The sequence below is a fragment of the Oryza glaberrima genome, chromosome 12 (assembly GCF_000147395.1).
Source record: "Oryza glaberrima chromosome 12, OglaRS2, whole genome shotgun sequence".
Lineage (NCBI taxonomy): Eukaryota > Viridiplantae > Streptophyta > Magnoliopsida > Poales > Poaceae > Oryza > Oryza glaberrima.
Window position 1 is genome coordinate 2,206,951 of NC_068337.1, and position 17,612 is coordinate 2,224,562.

Sequence of the window (17,612 nt, forward strand, 5' to 3'; positions counted from 1 at the left end):
TTTAGTCTTGTTTTGTCCATGAAAGGGCACCTGTATAAGGTATTTCATCTTAAACTAACCATAATTTGAATTGACATATAAAATCGGGAGGTGAATAATGTTAATTTTTTATTGCAGACATGTTTAGTTCTTGAGAGGGGAATAAAAGGTACCATTGCATTTTAAACTAACAATAATTTCAGTGACCTGTACAATTGGAAAGTGAATATATTTTTTTTAAAAAAAATATGGCAGAAAGAATAACAGACCACTATCAGTTTAAAGCTTTGGTATAACAGTCTACGAAACACCACGTCTGCGCAGGAGGATGCGTGATGGTTAGCTCCACGCTAACCAATAAACAGCTGTCGATTATTTGCTTTCATGCGAAATGTGCCTTCATCCAGAGAAACCTGCTCTAATATAACAGCTGTGCAAGTATATTGCCTGACAAAATGCCTCGGTCTCACAGAAGGATCAAGACATGTAATATAAGAGGGAAACAATTCCATAGTTTCTATTGATATGATAGTCAGGTGAAATTCAATAGATCCATTCCATATGAATATTGCTTGGCAAGTGGTTGGCAGAATGCCTCACAGCAGGATTAAGAGGGAAAGTTTTACCTTATATTCCTATGATAGTCAGGTGAAATTCAATGGATTCATATATATGACATTTAACATGTCTACATCTTTTTTCATTTCATCTTACAGATGTACATAAAACAGGCTATTCTTTTACCTGATCATCCTATTAGATGATTATCAAGCATTCGTGGACATATCCAACAGAGTTCATTCACAGTTGCCTTCACTATACCAAGCCAGTCATTTGTAGTTTGTTGCTAGAACTTTTACTTCGATTGTCACTCGGGTAGTTACAGCTTAGGTTTTATTTGTTCTGCTTGGCGCAGTTGTGCATACATATCTGCGATTTCTTTTGCAAAGTATGCCTTAGCTTGCGGTCTTTTGACCTGCAAAAGTCATTGAGATAGAGAATTAGTACCTGGTGTAGAAATCTCCTCCAACTTGTATTAACGGGCCTACCTTGAAAGTTGGGGTGAGGAGACCATTTTCTAATGTGAAAGGTTCAGCAACAAGGGTAACAGCTTTGGCAAATTCAAAACCTCTTAGCTGGTGCAGCAAGGAAAGAGAGATTAATAAGGGAATCATACACATGATTCATAACTTATTAAGAGCATGCAAGGTTATGAGAAGTGAGAAGTAAACCTGTGCTTCCTTTCCAATAGAGACCATCTCAGCCAGGACAGCAGATCTTGCTCTCGGATCAGCACAAAGCTGTCTTAAATCCTCGTGCTACAGGTTAGAAAGGACATAACATAAGTAGCCAACGAAGATGTAAGGAGTTTTATTTGTGGGTGTTCTGTTTTTATTTATTTATTTATTTTGACAAAGAGAGACATAATTTGTGTAGTGAACTGGCAAAGAGGTGCAAGAAGAATATAATGTTCCGCTAGTTTGGAGAAACCAGTTGTGCAGTTGCAGAATATCTACTCTCTAAGGTCAGCATATTTACCTGGATTCCCTCAGATGCAGCCCAAGCCTTCAACACATCTGGTTCAACTGCTACTACGGCAACCAAAGAAGAGTTTAAACTATCACCTGCATCCGAATCAACAGCTTAGAACATATATGGCAAATTATTGGTAGTTATAACCAGTATAAGGACATGAATATTACCATATATAAAGGACTGCGCAATAAACTTGCACTTAGCATAGACATTCTCAATCTTCTCGGGAGCTATGTATTCTCCTTGAGCTAACTTGAAAATGTTCTTTTTCCTTGAGACCATTAAAACACAATCAATTAATAATTTATTTAATAAGAAAACTAATCAGATCAAATACAGTTCCAGGGGCTTAAATTACCTAAGAAAATGTGTGGAAAGAGGATAATAAGTAATTAGAGACAAAAGTATTTCACAATAGGGTTGTGGTCATTTCTCAAAAACATCCATGTGTTACAACCTTCCTAGTTGAAGGCTACCATGTGCTGTCTGCTACAATAACAGTGGGTAAGATAGTTTTGGTTTGCTCTTTGATCAATAGCTAAGAAGGTTTAACATCTTGCTTTCACTTTAGTCTTTTAGCACAGTAGTTTTGAACTTACCAAGTTGTTATTAGATATCCCTACCATCTTAGTAATATGGTATGTATTCAAAATTACAAATGACAGCAAATTCTACAAGTTAGACCAAATAGCATTGAACTTTCACATATTAGAGTTTTATCACCAACCATGCAAATCTCAGCTAACAAACAATACACTGAGAAGAAAATAGTACAAGCTAACTTAAGATTTCAAGTATGCATCTTAACAATTTAATTTAGCAACTGACTAATTTAGGTATCATTACGAAACTGCAGCGAAGGTAAAAGTGTAGATTGATCAGATATACATTTTTTCTCTATATAATGTAGTATAAAGGAACGAAATAGATATTATACAACAAAGGCACAAGGCCATCTCAATTCAAAAGGAAATTCTTAAACATGAAACACTAGATCATTCAGTTTTACCTATCTATAATTTTTAGACGCCCTCCAGGCATCCACAAACCTATGTCTCCAGTGTGTAACCAACCATCCTCGTCAACGGCCTCTCTACTGCAGGTTTTCAAATGTAATTGCTGAAACTCATCAAATATTTATGAATTTAAATAGTAGAAGATAGAAATATATAGTAAATTACGTTTGGATTTCGTCTTTATAGTAACCACAGAATATCGTAGGTCCCCTAACACAGATTTCTCCACGAGGATATGGTTCATCCTCAGAGGTGTAATTCATTTCTGGGACATCCACTAGTTTAATCTCTGAAAAATAGAAACAGAATTTGCGTTATGGAAGAGTGTGAGAAGTGATAATGTACAAAAACAATAACAGTGAGGAATCACTGTGAACAAAAGGACAAGTTATTTATCCAACCAAGTCTAGTTAAACCCAAACACAGATCTTACCACAAGATGGATTTGGAGATCCGACATGACCAATTAACCTATCACCAATATTCATTGCAGAGATGATACATGATGTCTCTGTCATTCCATATCCTTCGAGTACTTCACCACCAAAACATCTGTTAAAAAATTAAAACAGTAGTATATTAGTTAATCCAAGTTCTAAATAATAATCGTGCTACCCCAAGGGCATATATGAAGACAGCTTACATTCTTAGGAATTCCATTACATCAGCTGACAATGGAGAAGCGCCTGAAGTCATAAGCCTCACACGTCCACCAAGCCTAGCTTTTATTTTGTTAAATACCAACCTGTCCCACATTGGGGACGGATTTCTCCCTAATAACCCAAAATGTAGAATTAACATTTCATACATGTAGATGTAGTGGATAAAAAAGTGGCATGGTTCCAATTTTCCCAAAAAAATGGGATATGACATAAGTCACAGAAAGCATGTAGGAACTGTTTTTAAATGAGAAGTCATTGCAAAACTAAGACACTTAATATCAATGAGCTGTTCTTACCATTAATAATCGCTTGCCTCTTAGCATTGTATGCAGCATGAAACAATCTTTCTTTCAACCCTCCAGACTCCTTGACAGCATTTGTAATTCTACAAAATGATAAACAACTAACCACTTAGCTGTACTGAAAAGAGGAGAAAATGCTAACCTCAAAAAGGATATGACTAGAAATAGTTTTTCCCAACATGAAAGTATCTAAGTTACGGGTGTAGTTGGATTACGCAGCATAAATTCTATTATATAGCCGAGGCACACTAGGAAATACTGTTGGTCTCAATGCAGCCAGATCATCCATCAGCTTCAAATTATCCTAGAAACAACAACAATATACACATCAGATATATGGCAAAGAATCCATTGAATGTAAACGACTATTATGGCAAAGAATCCATGTAGTAAGTAAGATGGATATTTGATCTAAATGCATATTTGTCAAGTGTTGAACAAAGTTATTGCTACTGGCAAACACATAAGATATAACCCTATATGGATCTAATTGCTTGCTGTGCGCAAGGAAATCCAGCAATAGGTTTACAATATGACGGTACGATGGTGAGGAAAGGATGATGATGAGCAACATAGAGCTGAAGTGAACTAGCATGAGCCAACATAATGCATCCATTTAAGATGATGAGGCCATAACAAATACTACAATGGGATTATCAGAATATTATCTTGTAGCCTTGTAGGTGAAAGGTCCAGCATAAAATGCATCTGTTGTGTTCAATTAACCTCTGAATGATTGTCATATAACAGTTTGAAATATTGCACTAGGTGATTCAATTCTGCTCCTATATCTAGGGGTAACTTATGGCAGAACTAGCATTAGAAATTACTTTTCCGAGTGGTTTAATTCATTTGTCCCCGGTTATTCATATTTACCTTTGCTAGGTCAGAACTCAGAAACCCCATTATTCTACTGGTTTTATTATTTACACAAACAGCAAATGCAAATAACTACAAAATTAACAACCTAAATGGTTTTGGATCTGCATACCCCTTGGTAGAAACCAATGGCAACACCATAGTGAACCACTGAAACCTGGTTAACTCTCTCATAGATGTGAGCTAAAGGTAGATATGAGATATACCTGCAAAGACATACCAACATGATTATAATTCAAAACATTACCAGATGGGATAAATTTATTAAGCTATGGCAGAAAGAAACAAATCTAGATTTAATGTAAACTCACACATCAGATGGGTAAAACTTAATGACTAGGCTTGATCCTGCTACATTTGCAATTAAATTCCCATGAGAAAGAACAACTCCCTGAAATAAATATGACATCGTCACAGATTGGAAGGTTGAATTAGAAGAGCTCTTTGAATGAAACTAAAAATAATCAGAAACATGAGTTATTTACCTTCGGTGTGCCAGTAGTGCCACTAGTGTAACAAATAGTGGCAATATCTTCAGGTTTTGGAGGGCGAAAAGATTGAGAACTCATCTTTCCCTGAGTTGAAGATTGAAAGATCAGAAGAACAGTGAGCAAAATGTGCTAGCATCCTTTAATCTAACAGCAAAGATAATGTATATGGCTGGAAATAGATACACACATACTTTTTATTTTGCAGGCCGTTGATGCAAAACTAAAACTAAGGCAATATATATCCACCATGCACATACTATGTGTGTCCATAAGAAAAGAATTGAGCAAGTGTGCACACCGCACACTGCTATAGCACATAGACAAAACTATGATTTGTGTTAGAGTTTGTGTCGAATATGTATACGTAGTCGGTTACAGTTTAGGACTTGGAGTTGTAATAGGTATTAGGACTAGAGTATGAGTCGGACTCTATCCTAGGATCTCTCATAAATAGAGGGCGTGCCTGTTGTAACCGCATGGCAACTTAGCATAGCGAGAGGGAGCGGCTGCCGGCGGCTACCGGCCATGAGTCGTTGTAACTCTGATACGCTGTATATGCTAGATCGGGGAGGAGCACCCGTAATCAGTGCCCCGGAGATGTAGGCCTCGGCTGAACTCCGTTATCAAATATCATGCCTCGGTGTCATCATCGTGTTTGGATCTCCTATGGCATTTTCTTCCGTGGATTGGTTTCCGATGTGATTTCGGGGCCGGTTTTATAACAATTTGAAAGGAAAAAAAGATGTTTACTCCATGTGGTAGCCCTACAATTTGTTATTATGTAATGTTTACTCCATGTGGTAGCCCTACAATTTGTTATTATGTAAGATTGTCATTTAGCTTTCAAGTTTACTATACATGAAAATATGAAATGGAATTAGAGAGCTAACGTATGCATACGTGCATTGCAGCTGTCAACTGGATATCCAATATTCATGTTCCCAGTTTTCACCCCAAAATATCAACATGTCTCATACATACATAAATATAATTGCATAACAAATGTGTTTTCTAACGGAAGTGGAAACAAGATGTCACATCAACTTTGTTTGCCATGGATAAATCTTTTGGAAACAGTACTAAATTAATCAGTGCAAGAGTGCAGCCAAGTAATTCGTATCCCAAGAGATTTCATATAAATATTGAACCATATGCCCATACAACTTTGGAACTAGATATGTGGTTCTCAAGGACTACAGGTATGCATGTAAAGTGTTTTTTTAACAAGTTTAAATGCCAGTTGGTTGACTGACATTAGATAACAGATACTTTTTTTTTATGAAAAAGAGAACAAATACCATAAGCAAGAAGTAGTGTTAGTAAACTTAAGGGCCATTTAGCAAACTCACCTGGCTAAGTAGTCTGGAGTAAGTTATAATTTCCACTCCAGTAGCTGTTGGGGTAGATGGCATATTTGCATTGTCTCCACCAATTACCTATATTAAACAAGTTTTTTAAAAAAAAAAAAGAAAAGAAGAGAGATTCTTAAACAATCATGGCCGTTCATTGAATATACTAACTATAAATGGTTTGAACTTACCACTATAAGACGAACACACGGCATTTGAGTTATAAAGCTTAGTAGCTGCAATAAATAGTTACACATAAGCAGAACATAAGTACACTTCGTTCCATAGAATATACCATGATAAAATTCAAGATTAAATGCTAGGCAGTGTTACCAAAATTGATGTAGTGTTTGAAATAAGAAAATGGAAATAGGATCAGAATCCACATAGAATGTATTTCATGATCAGGCCCCAGCCCAGCACTCAGCCCATTGGTTGTGTGCATGTGGATATGGTCCGAAAAAAACAGTATTTGATGTGCATGCAGTTTCTGCAGGATGAGATCAGCACCTGAAAGCACAGATCTGTTTCCTGGAAATAACTAGCTAGTTCCCAGAATCACTAAGTTAAGGACCAGTATGAGCAGTGACATGAAAACTGCGACTTTTAATGATTGTATAGACTAGTAACTATACAAGGTTGAGATAAGGGTTAAAGCTCACAGTGCTTAGTGTTTGAGGCACACAGAAAATAGCTTGTACTGTCGCATGGTTAACAATGAACTGAACTGCATCTGGACCTGTATAAACAATACATAAAACTTGTTGCTAGATAAATGAAAAGGAGATAGATGATCATTATGTGATGAGTGCATACCTAGAGTATCATAAAGTGGCACGGATACATATGAATATGCCGCACAGGCATGATCAACTATGGTCCACTCAGGTCTGTTTATAAAATACAAACCAATGCGCGCACCCTGGTTCAGTTTTAGAAAATTATTTAATGCAAGTTTAAAAAAAGGAATCTGTAAGTGTAACCACAAATGCTATATCATTATGGCAATGTGTGACAAGATCTGCCTGTTAGTAGTTAAAATCAGAAGGACGGTGCTTGTTGAGATCATAATGACTCACTTCAGGTATTCCATGGTAAATAAGACCAGAACCTATCGCAGTCCGGCTTGTACTAGCTTCTCCATATGTCATCCATTTGTAGCTGCAACAATTCATATATATCATTTAAAAGATTTTAACAAAGCTACAAAAGGCAATAATGACATATATATCCAGGAACCAATTCTTACTCCCCAACTGTTCCATCAACACAGACTCTTGTGCCCAGGTATCTACAGTCCCTAAAGGTTTCAACTGCATACCTGCACAATTTTGGGTATATTGCCTGAGAACTTATCACAGCACTTAAATTTGAACACTAATAGTTCTCTTGTAAAACATGTAGCCTGCAACAGGCATTTAAGTTTACCAGTTTTCATAAAAACATCAGATAAAAACCTTTGCATTCAAGTCGTTGCATACAAACATTTTCCAACTCCAAGGTTTCAATAAAATAACAGACTCACTTGCGAATAATTCTTTTTCCTAATTAGATTATATTTTCCTAAAAATCTTCCTGATACAATTCAGAAACAAAAAATATGGGAGATTCCTAAGGAAAACATAACTAGCATTTATTTTGCTTAATGGTATGTAATTACACTCAAAGGTTTGCTGACAATTCAAGACAAGAATTTGATAAATCGTAGCATAACATTGGTAAATAACTGAGATTTGTCGAAGTTGAGATTAACATTCAGAAATAGAAGTTTGATGCTCAAGTCAGACTATGAGGATTCTTACACAAAGTTATCATGAAGCGTTCCAATGTCTGGGTTATCAGGGAATCTATTTATTAACTTAAGAGGTGACTTCGCGGATCTGCAAGATGGAAACAGAAATTTTGAGCCATGACATAAGCAAATGCAGTATAACATATACTACTAAATAACCTACCTGTACACATTCCACTTTCCAGTTTGCAACTTCTCAGGGAGTACAGCACTGTAGCCCTGCACTGGAGAAGCTATGCACATTGAGTTGTAAACTTTAAAAAAAAAAAGCATTGCTATGTCAAGAAAGATAACTTAAAACATGCAGAGTGCAGTTGAGAAACCGCAACTAGCATGCGTCGGCGTACTTAAAAATAGGAAAAGAAGCATCCCAGTCAGTTAAAAGCTAACGAGCTCGGAGCTAAGCAATTATTTTAGACGGTTACCGAGCTCAGCAATGGAATTATGGCATAGATGCCCAGTCTAAGCACAAATTCAGAAAGAGGAAGCTATCTCTACAGCTTAAGAATTGGGAATTTGGGAGTGGTTGCACTTGTTATTCTCCACTTTATCCACTTTACGCTCGAGCGGTGCGCGCGCCCAGTAGGCCCCACGCAATCCAACCCCAAGATCCAAATCGCGGCATCAATCATGCACGGGATGGATAAAATCACAAATGCATACCACATCACTAGTAAGTAGCAAGTAGTAGTGCAGACGAATAGACGATCGATCGATCGATCGTACGTACCGTGCGCGTACTCGCCGGCGGTGGGGTTGGCGGCGAGGTCAACGCCGCCGGACTCCGTCGGCGGCTGGAGGTGGCCGGAGACGGCGCGCAGCCGCCGCTGGGCCGCGCCCATTGGGGCCCTCTCCTCCTCCCGCTGCTGCTGCTGCCGCTGCCGCGCCATGCCCTTGGCTCGCACTAGTCGTCTACTACTCGTCTCCTGTTTCTCCGGCGAGGCGTTGCGTGGGAAGAAGGCGAAGAAATTTGTGGCGCGTGGGAAGCAGAGGACGAAGCGTGGGGGACTCCGACTCCTCGTCTTTTTTCACTAGTGGAAGTGTACTACTAGCGTTTAAGTAAAGTTTTTTTTTAAAGAAAAGGAAATGGTGGGTTTGAATTTGGAGAGGATTTGGGAGGATAAATAAGTTACCGGGAAGGGTAGGAACTAGGAATCGTAGCTTTCTAGACGAATCCCATAGAAATCTCCGGTGCTTTTTGTAGTTTTTTTTTTGTTTGCCTGTTTGGTGGCACGCATAGTATATTTATCTGTTTTATCTTATCCGTTTTTCTTTTTGAGGGCAATTTTTATCTTATCCGTTCGTGCTGCTTGCGTCGTGTGCGCCGGCCCTCACGTCTCGTCGTGTCGTGCGGTGCGGCTGCGGCCGGCGGTGTTTGCTTTTGTTGCGTTGGTATGTGGATTGGATGCTTTCTTTTTTTTTTTTTAACGCACCGACATAAGACCGGGCCAATTTCATTATATGAAGTAGAAGTAAAAGTATTTACAAGGGATTGGATGCTTTTTGTTGAATTTTTTTCCCCTCGTGACATTGCCATGGCATCATCACAGGAAAACGGAGTACAACAGAATGGTGCTTTGGTTGTGTCCAACTCCAATGGGATATTGTATCGTTTCTGCTAATGGGAACAGGAGAGGATCTCCTCTCTTGCTAAAAAAAGAAAATACTACTAGGAAACTTGTGATGCCAACTTTGCCTAGGTGTCTTCTGTTGATAAGAAGGTGGAAATCCTATCTTAAGCTTAACATATATAGATACCACATCATCATTCACTAATTAACAAGATGTCACATCATCATCCACTGACAATCATCACATTTAAACATCATGCAAACATGCTATATCTTTATATTTTTTTTTATAATTTAAGAGCTTTTCAAATACAAACATGTTAAATTATCATCCAACATAATTCACGTAATGTTTCAATGTATATCTTCATACAAAGATGCCACATCATCATCCACTAACAATCATCACATTTAAACATCATGCAAATATGTTATATCTTTATAGTTTTTATAATTTAAGAGCTTTTCAAACACAAAAATATTAAATTATCATCCAACATAATTCACATAATGTTTCAATGTATATCTTCATACTAAATTCCCGCAGCAATACGCGGGGTTTCACTTAATTATAAAAATTAGAGCACTGCTATACGTACTAAATTTCTTTTACAAAACTTTTACAAACAATAAGCTCAACCATTTAATGTAAGTAGATAGAAATAATAAAAAATCGAGATGTACTCACAGTGTAACACGTGGTGTTATTAGTAATAAAAGTTTAAGTAAGACAAGCTACGTATAGACTTTCCTAAAAATTATCTAGAACACTGGCCATGAGCAGCCATGAGGCCCATGAATGGGAAGCAAACCTGGACTTTGCTGTTTCTGGTAATTGGGCTTTTCTGTTTAGGCCCAACTGCTAATATCAGCCCACGGGTATCCGGTGCCACGTATCCGCATATTCCTCACCACTACTCTGCGTGCGCATCGCTTCTCTCGAACACGATTCCCCAATCAATCGCCCCACCATATTTTAGCCCTAGAAACACCACGACGCGCAATCCATCCACCCCGCAATTCTACTCCCTCTCAAATCCTCCATCGCCGCAGCACTTCGAGCTTCGAGGCCGAGGAGGGGGAGCGCGACAAGCCCGCGGGAAGGGAGTCCACCATGGCGGATCTGCTGAGGAGGGAGGAGGAGTTCTACGCCTCCTTGTTCGACTCCCCCAAAGGTGACTCTCCTTTTACCTTCGAAATTGCCCCCCGAGGTGTCTCCTAATGCAAGTTAGTTTTTTTTTCTTTTTTCTTTTTTTTTTCACACTGGGCGCCCTTTGGTTTGTGAACTTAGGCGGCGATGCCGTCAAGTCGCGTGGGCAGATGATTGAGAGGAAGATTGAAGTTCTTGAGGACATGGCCACCAAGGTGAGACGGCTCATCCTGTTAGAATAAAAAAAACTGTTAGCTTGTTCCTTTGCAGCTAAATGAAGGTGGGTTGTTAGCTTATGGTTAAATGAAATTATGGTTTCATCCCTGTTGCAAAGAAATGGATAATGATCTACGGAATAGCAGCTAAAAATAATCTGTTATATTTGATACAGTATGTTGTTATATTTGACATTAGGAATATGCAGGTTGATGGTTTACAGATTGTAATGTTACACAGGTTAGTAACCGGAGATCTCGTAGGTGGTTGAATGATCGCTTGCTCATTGAACTTGTCCCCCGTCTTCATGTTGAAGAAATCAAAGGCCTTTTTGCTCCTCCACCATGGGGTAAGCTCCAGTGCTGCTCACATTTTCTAACTCCATATTGCAGGTCTTACAGTCTGGCCATTGAATGTTCAGATTTGTGTAGGGAGTAGTAAGTTCTCTAGAAGATGTGAGCCATGTTATGCATACTCTTTACGATGTGTTCACATTGAGAATGAGAAACAATATTATTTTCCTTACTGCATGTGCATGTTAACTGTGTGTCATTAATTAAAAATATATAGATTTACAGGAAGGATGTATGCTATCCAGTTTCCCTGATTGTCACACTTTTTTTCCTTCCAAGTGCTTATGTTCAGTTGTGCACTTTAATTGTGCTGACTGTTTACTGCAGGGAAATTAGTATTTTCGATGTATTATTACAGAGATGTTCCACATCTTTTTTGTATGTTATACTTATCTATATTCTACATGTAGGTGAGGAACTGCCCGTTTCTGCATTTTGTAGGACAAGTGATGGTGAATGGGATGCCTTCAGGAGTATTGACATGGACGTTGAGGTATGCTAGTGCGTCAGTAATCTGTGTTGTCCACCTTGAGTTGACAATAATATATCAAACCGACCGTGTAATGAGAAAAAAGGGCCTATCATCTAGATACCATGTGAACTTTTTAGGGATCCATTTTGCTTACTGTGCTTTTTATCTGTAGGCACGATTGATGCAACAGATGAAACAATCTTCTACAAAACAGAAGAATCATGTGGACAGCGATGAATTGATTGCTCTCAATGCTTGGCATCGTATAGATCGCCAAACAAGAGAAGCCATAAAGAGAAATTTCCTCCCAGATCTGCTTGACATATATGAGGTATGCCTTTCTTTCTCTTTGATTGTACTCTTTAAACCAATTGCCATACTTTTTGTATTTCTGTTTGCCACAATGGTTACTAGATTTGTTTAGTTGGGAGCTGTTTTACTACTTGATGCATCTTTCTGATTTTGTAGTTTTAAAAGATCAAACACCTTTTTTATGAGCAAGTTCGAACAAACAATTAGGTGCAATTTAGGGATCCTTACAGTGTTTTTGGTTGTAGCGTGGAATTGCATTACACACCTATCTTATTACACCATTAACCATTTTGGCTTAAAAGATTTTTCTGTAGAACTCATGGTAAGGTAAGGACCATATAAACATACATCTAGAATATTCCTTTACAACATGATTTAAACTTTTGAGGGTCTTAGATCAGCACCTATCTTATTACACAATTAACCATTTTGGCTTAATTTTTTTTCTGTAGAACTCCTGGTAAGGTAAAGGACCATCTAAACATGCATCTATAATATTCCTTTACAACATGATTTACACTTTTGAGGGTCTGAGATCATCACCTATCTTATTACACCATTAACCATTTTGGTTTAAAAGATTTTTCTGTACAACTCCTGGTAAGGTAAGGACCACCTAAACATGCATCTATAATATTCCTTTACAACATGATTTACACTTTTTGAGGGTCTGAGATCATCACCTATCTTATTACACCATTAACCATTTTGGTTTAAAAGATTTTTCTGTACAACTCATGGTAAGGTAAGGACCATCTAAACATACATCTAGAAATATTCCTTTACAACATGATTTACACTTTTGAGGGTCTGAGAAAATCTCTCCTGGCATTGCTAGCCCTAATAGCTGGCTTACAAGTAACAGTGCAGGTACCTAAGCTTTTTAGATGATGTTCTGTTCGCTCTTGCATCTGTCTCTGCAATTTGGAATGGTACTGTATAGTTATCTTCTTAATGAAAAGGAAGCAGTCCTGTTGCTCAGGCTTCAGGCTTAAACATGGTGACCTGATTGTCTGTTATTGCTACTGTGAAATGTGTTATTATTCTCAGAAATGAGATGGTTGAGTGCTTATTTTGCCAACATTTATCAGTCTTGTGAAACTTTTGATGTATACACTCACGTGCGACGTGAATGCAAGTGCAAGTTAACAATTACAATATGATTGTGTTTGAGTTTCTTTACATAAAGTACTTAAGAAGCCTTAGTTATTTGATATTGGTGAATCTGCTTTTCACATTTGCAGGACCGAATTAGGGCCTTCATTGAAGATGCTAGTGGTAAAGATGTGCTTGTACTGAATGTCCAGGATCCGTTTCAGAGGTTGCTTCTGCATGGTGTATGTGAGGTAAATATTTTCTCAACAATTCTTGAGAACTTAAATTTTCATCCAAACATTTTAAGTTCCAGTCACAACTTGTCTGTATGCAGTTCTATAACGTATCATCTACAACCACGACTACCATGAGAGATGGAAAGCTGTGGAAGACGACAACAATTAAGAGGAGACCGGGAACCGGTGCTCCCTCCAGGCTCACATTAGTTAGCTTTCTGAGGATGAAGAAGAACGGATCCCAGTAACATGTGGTTGCTTCAGGACCAGAAGCAAGAATTTATCAGATGCTTACTGCTGTGCCATGTATTGGCACAGGCGATCCTAAATCGGCTAAACGTGCCGATTTAGGTTCTATTTAGGATGTACACATGTAAATTATCATCTATGTTTTCATTTGATCATTTGATAACATTTTTAACATGTTTGAATACAAGAGATTGGGTCACTGGTTGTGACTTCCAAACCCTGGTGGTGTTAATTTGCATTAGAGTTGGATTAATAGCAAGCCGTGGTGCGTTGCTGAGCTGCATAGATAGGGCTGCCGGACCAAGAATGACACGCCGTTGCCGTCGGATGAAGAATATTTAGGGCTCAGATCTCTGGCTTCCAAAGACACTAGGGCCATGTTTAGGGGAGCTTGTCCTAGCTGCAGCTTTTTCTAAAAGTTGCATCTGCTAGAAACTGCCCCAAACAATCCATAGCTTCTTAGAAGCTGCCCCAAATAGTCTACAGCTGAGAATCTGTAGTTACACATGCTGAAAAATGAACTAAGAAGTCAGAAGCTATGAATCAGTAGTTACATCAGTAGTTACAGATTCTGAAAAATGAACTAAAAAGTCAGAAGCTGTAGAAGCTGGGTTTCATCTGTATGAAAAATGAACTAAAAAGTCAGAAGCTGTAGAAGCTGGGTTTCATCTGTAGTTACAGATTCTGAAAAATTAACTTGTTACAGATTCTGAAAAATTAACTAAGAAGTCTAGAAACTGTATAACTAAGAAGTCAGAAACTGTAGAAGCTGGGTTTCAGAGTTTTTCCAGAATATCAGAAGCTGGGTTTCAGAGTTTTTCCAGAATATCAGAAGCTGGCTACTAAACAGCTGGTTTTCAGAGCTTTTCCAAAATATCAGAAGCTGGCTAACAAACAGCTGCTTCTCAGAATCTAAAACTCCCCAAATAGGCCCTAGAGCATGGCGACAATCTTGTGAAATCAAGTGCAGTATATGTAACATTAACTAGACAAAAGTCATCGTGAATTCGTCATATGACTTCATAACTTGAGAAACAAGGCCTCTCGACGTTAAACAGGTTTGCCAGATAAGATATGGAGAATAATTCAGCATAGAATGAATCGGAATCCTCTGAATTGAACTGAACGTCAACGCTTGACAGATCATCCGGATGACACCAATACGGCATAGGTACCGGGGATGAACAATTAATTTTAAATTTTATTGATGCAGGTTCAGTCAAATCATAATTTTGAATCAAATATATATTTTGTTGTGTTTAATAGGACAGTTGCTGACTACATCAGAATGAGTAGATGGTAGCAATCAGAGTTCTAAGGCCAAACAAACCACACGGAGAATAGCATTCTTTCAGATAACGGGTAAACTTCCATTAATACTTACTCCCTCTGTTTCAGGTTATAATACTTACTCTCTCTGTTTCAGGTTATAAGATGTTTTAAAGTCAAAATTGCTTTAAGTTTAACTAAGTTTGTAAAAAAAAGCAGTAACATTTTCAACCCAAGACAAATTTACTATGTAAATATATTCAATTATTTATTTGATGAAACTAATTTAGTATTATAAATATTACTATATATTTATCTATAAACTTAGCCAAACTTAAAATAGTTTAACTTTGATCAAAGTCAAAACGTATTATAATCTGATTAGGGCATCCACAATATACTTCAAAACTAGTCCATAGCCAATAAAATAATACATTCAGCTATCTAACCACATTGTGGAAGTAGTCCATAGGAGAGAAATAGCAAAAGTCATCCATAAGCATATTGACTACCCATATAGAATAAAATATGTCATTTGTCTTTATTTCCTCTCTCCTCCTCATACTACTTACTAACCATATACATTGTGAATGTTACAATAGTTAAAATCCACAAATGTGGGTCCCATCTATATGGACTACTTTAGCTATATACATTGGTGTTGCCCTTATAATCTGAAAGGGAGGGATTAAAAACTAAATAATGCTCATAATTTTGGACAATGTTTTTTGACATACTTATATAAGTTTTAAGCATCGATATCCTTCAAATGGTATTTTGGAAAATCATGTACTAGATTTGGCTTAAAGAGCAATTTAACACAAACTTGTAAATTGTTAAGCATTACATATATTTTGCAATTAGTTCAGTCACCAACATTTCTTTTTCAAGAGCTGTCCGAGTATTTATGACCATAGGAGTAAGAGAAATATCTTCTTTTAGACATACCGTGCAAAAAAAGTATATTTTATTTGCATCATGAATAGGTAAAGCAAAAGTAACTCTTTCAATCCATATCAGCAAAGCCATCCCACTAAGAGCACCCACAATGGTAAAATAAGGTGCTATCTATAAAACATGTACATCTCAGCAATAGACTAGATTAATAGTAAACCACTTCAATGGTATGTCTACATGGGTATCTATAGCTCTCTAATCCATTGCCTCGTTTTTCTCTATAGACTATCTCCAGGTTAGTAGATAGCTTTCCTCTCTCTCTTTATTTAATCTCTTCCAAGTAGAAAAATATGCTGACATGGATCTCTTGTAGAGAGCCTATAAATAACCAGCACTCCTCACGACATCCCTATTGCACCCCCAGCGTTTAGAAAGCATAACAATCCGTCACGGCTGGACAATTGACTCCATGTCCTTTTCTTACACTGACCAAACTGGTCAATGGCGCTCTGTTGGCCCATGGGGCAGTAGCAGTGGAGGCGATACAACCACGGTGAGTATATGAATTTTTTTTAACATGGAAATATAACATAATTAAGAATGCCCTTTTGAATTATATGTCAATTTTCCGTGCATAAAGCATTCTACTTCATATTTTTCTATAATATTTTTTTCTAGAAATACCTTAACACTATTTTTTCTACAGTATGCATCAATTATATTGGTATTGAAAATACTCCCTAATTCCTTATACTTCTCCCCAGAGGAAGCAACAGTGGTTCATGTAGAGTTTGAATATCATTAATTGCACACCCAAGGTGAAATATTAATTCGGGTTCCACTGTGGTTTATATATATACTAGATTTTGAACATGATGCATCCATGGCCAACAAAATAATGTTCGTGCCGTTCACAATTGTGTCGATTGTGTACTGTGACGACGATGCAGATCCAGCTGGGGCCATCGGAGTACGTGATGGAAGTGTCCGGGACGTACGGCGCGTACAACAGCAACGTGGTGGTGACGTCGCTGAGGGTGGCCACCAACCTGAGGGCGTACGGCCCCGTTCGGCCGCGCGGAGGGCACGTCGTTCACCGCCAGCGGCCGCGTCGTCGGCTTCTTCGGCCGCTCTGGAGAATTGCTCGATTCCATCGGCGTCTACACGGCCTAATTGAAGCCCCCTCTCGATCCAGGAAATTGTGATACCATTATATTGCTCGCTATCTTGTGTATGCATGTTTTTAGTACTATGAGTCCTCTGCTGTTCAGTGCAGTGTGATATGTTCTGTATGTGAGAAAATAGTATTAATTTCCTGATATATTTTTGCAGGGATATAAATATTCACTCTTGTTCTTGAGTATATTCAGACTAGCAAAAGTGCCTGTGCGTTGCACCGGGTGATTACGGAGTGTGTACATTGAAAAAAAAAATGTTGCTTAGGGACCTAAATCAGACTTTCTCCCGGACTGGCCGGCCGTGGGACGGCCTCTTATGTACACATGCGGGAGCTCCCCACCTCCCCGGGCCGCAACCTGGGCCTGGGCCGGGGAAGCCTCCCCGCGCGCGCCTCTACTTGGGCTGAATTCGGTTCGGCCAGTGCCGGCCGTCTGATCTTAGGGTTTTGATCGGACGACCGGCGCCGACGTCGAAGGGACAAAACCCCATCCCTCCCGGCGCCGGTGAAAACCCTAGCCTCCTCGCCCCCTCGCCCGAAAAGAGAAAAGCAGCGGCGCTGGCGCATGCCTCCTCCCCGGTGTGCGCACTCGCCCGAGGATGAGTGCGC

General features: G+C 38.5%; 2 protein-coding genes across 2 annotated transcripts; one reads left to right on the forward strand and one right to left on the reverse strand.

Annotated features, from left to right (window-relative positions):
• Positions 1-511: 511 nt before the first annotated feature.
• LOC127757487 (long chain acyl-CoA synthetase 6, peroxisomal-like) lies at positions 512-9,045 on the reverse strand. The gene is made up of 23 exons (XM_052283003.1): positions 8,737-9,045; positions 8,170-8,230; positions 8,017-8,094; positions 7,464-7,535; positions 7,294-7,375; positions 7,031-7,136; positions 6,877-6,953; positions 6,406-6,450; positions 6,215-6,301; positions 4,860-4,949; positions 4,686-4,765; positions 4,487-4,580; positions 3,711-3,799; positions 3,490-3,578; positions 3,175-3,304; positions 2,965-3,083; positions 2,697-2,820; positions 2,525-2,611; positions 1,683-1,786; positions 1,519-1,604; positions 1,212-1,298; positions 1,029-1,115; positions 512-955 (listed from the first exon to the last, which is right to left on the reverse strand). Exons 1-23 carry the CDS (start codon positions 8,894-8,896, stop codon positions 860-862), a joined length of 2,130 nt encoding a protein of 709 aa, XP_052138963.1. The 5' UTR covers positions 8,897-9,045; the 3' UTR covers positions 512-859.
• A 1,472-nt stretch (positions 9,046-10,517) lies between these two features.
• Positions 10,518-13,919, forward strand: LOC127756436 (uncharacterized). The gene is made up of 7 exons (XM_052281769.1): positions 10,518-10,752; positions 10,869-10,942; positions 11,184-11,292; positions 11,707-11,789; positions 11,941-12,099; positions 13,325-13,426; positions 13,510-13,919. The coding sequence occupies exons 1-7, from the start codon at positions 10,692-10,694 to the stop codon at positions 13,657-13,659; spliced, it is 738 nt and encodes a 245-aa protein (XP_052137729.1). The 5' UTR covers positions 10,518-10,691; the 3' UTR covers positions 13,660-13,919.
• The last annotated feature ends 3,693 nt before the right edge of the window (positions 13,920-17,612 follow it).

Bases quoted from the DNA above. Each gene is read 5' to 3' on its own strand.
- LOC127757487 (XM_052283003.1), bottom strand. From the start codon at position 8,896: ATGGCGCGGCAGCGGCAGCAGCAGCAGCGGGAGGAGGAGAGGGCCCCA. The intron at 6,954-7,030 runs GTATGCACTCAT...TTGTTTATACAG, and splicing joins GCCACTTTATGATACTCTAG to GTCCAGATGCAGTTCAGTTC. The intron at 3,084-3,174 runs GTAAGCTGTCTT...ATTTTTTAACAG, and splicing joins GTAATGGAATTCCTAAGAAT to ATGTTTTGGTGGTGAAGTAC.
- LOC127756436 (XM_052281769.1), top strand. From the start codon at position 10,692: ATGGCGGATCTGCTGAGGAGGGAGGAGGAGTTCTACGCCTCCTTGTTC. The intron at 10,753-10,868 runs GTGACTCTCCTT...TTGTGAACTTAG, and splicing joins CTTGTTCGACTCCCCCAAAG to GCGGCGATGCCGTCAAGTCG. The intron at 11,293-11,706 runs GTAAGCTCCAGT...TTCTACATGTAG, and splicing joins TTTTGCTCCTCCACCATGGG to GTGAGGAACTGCCCGTTTCT.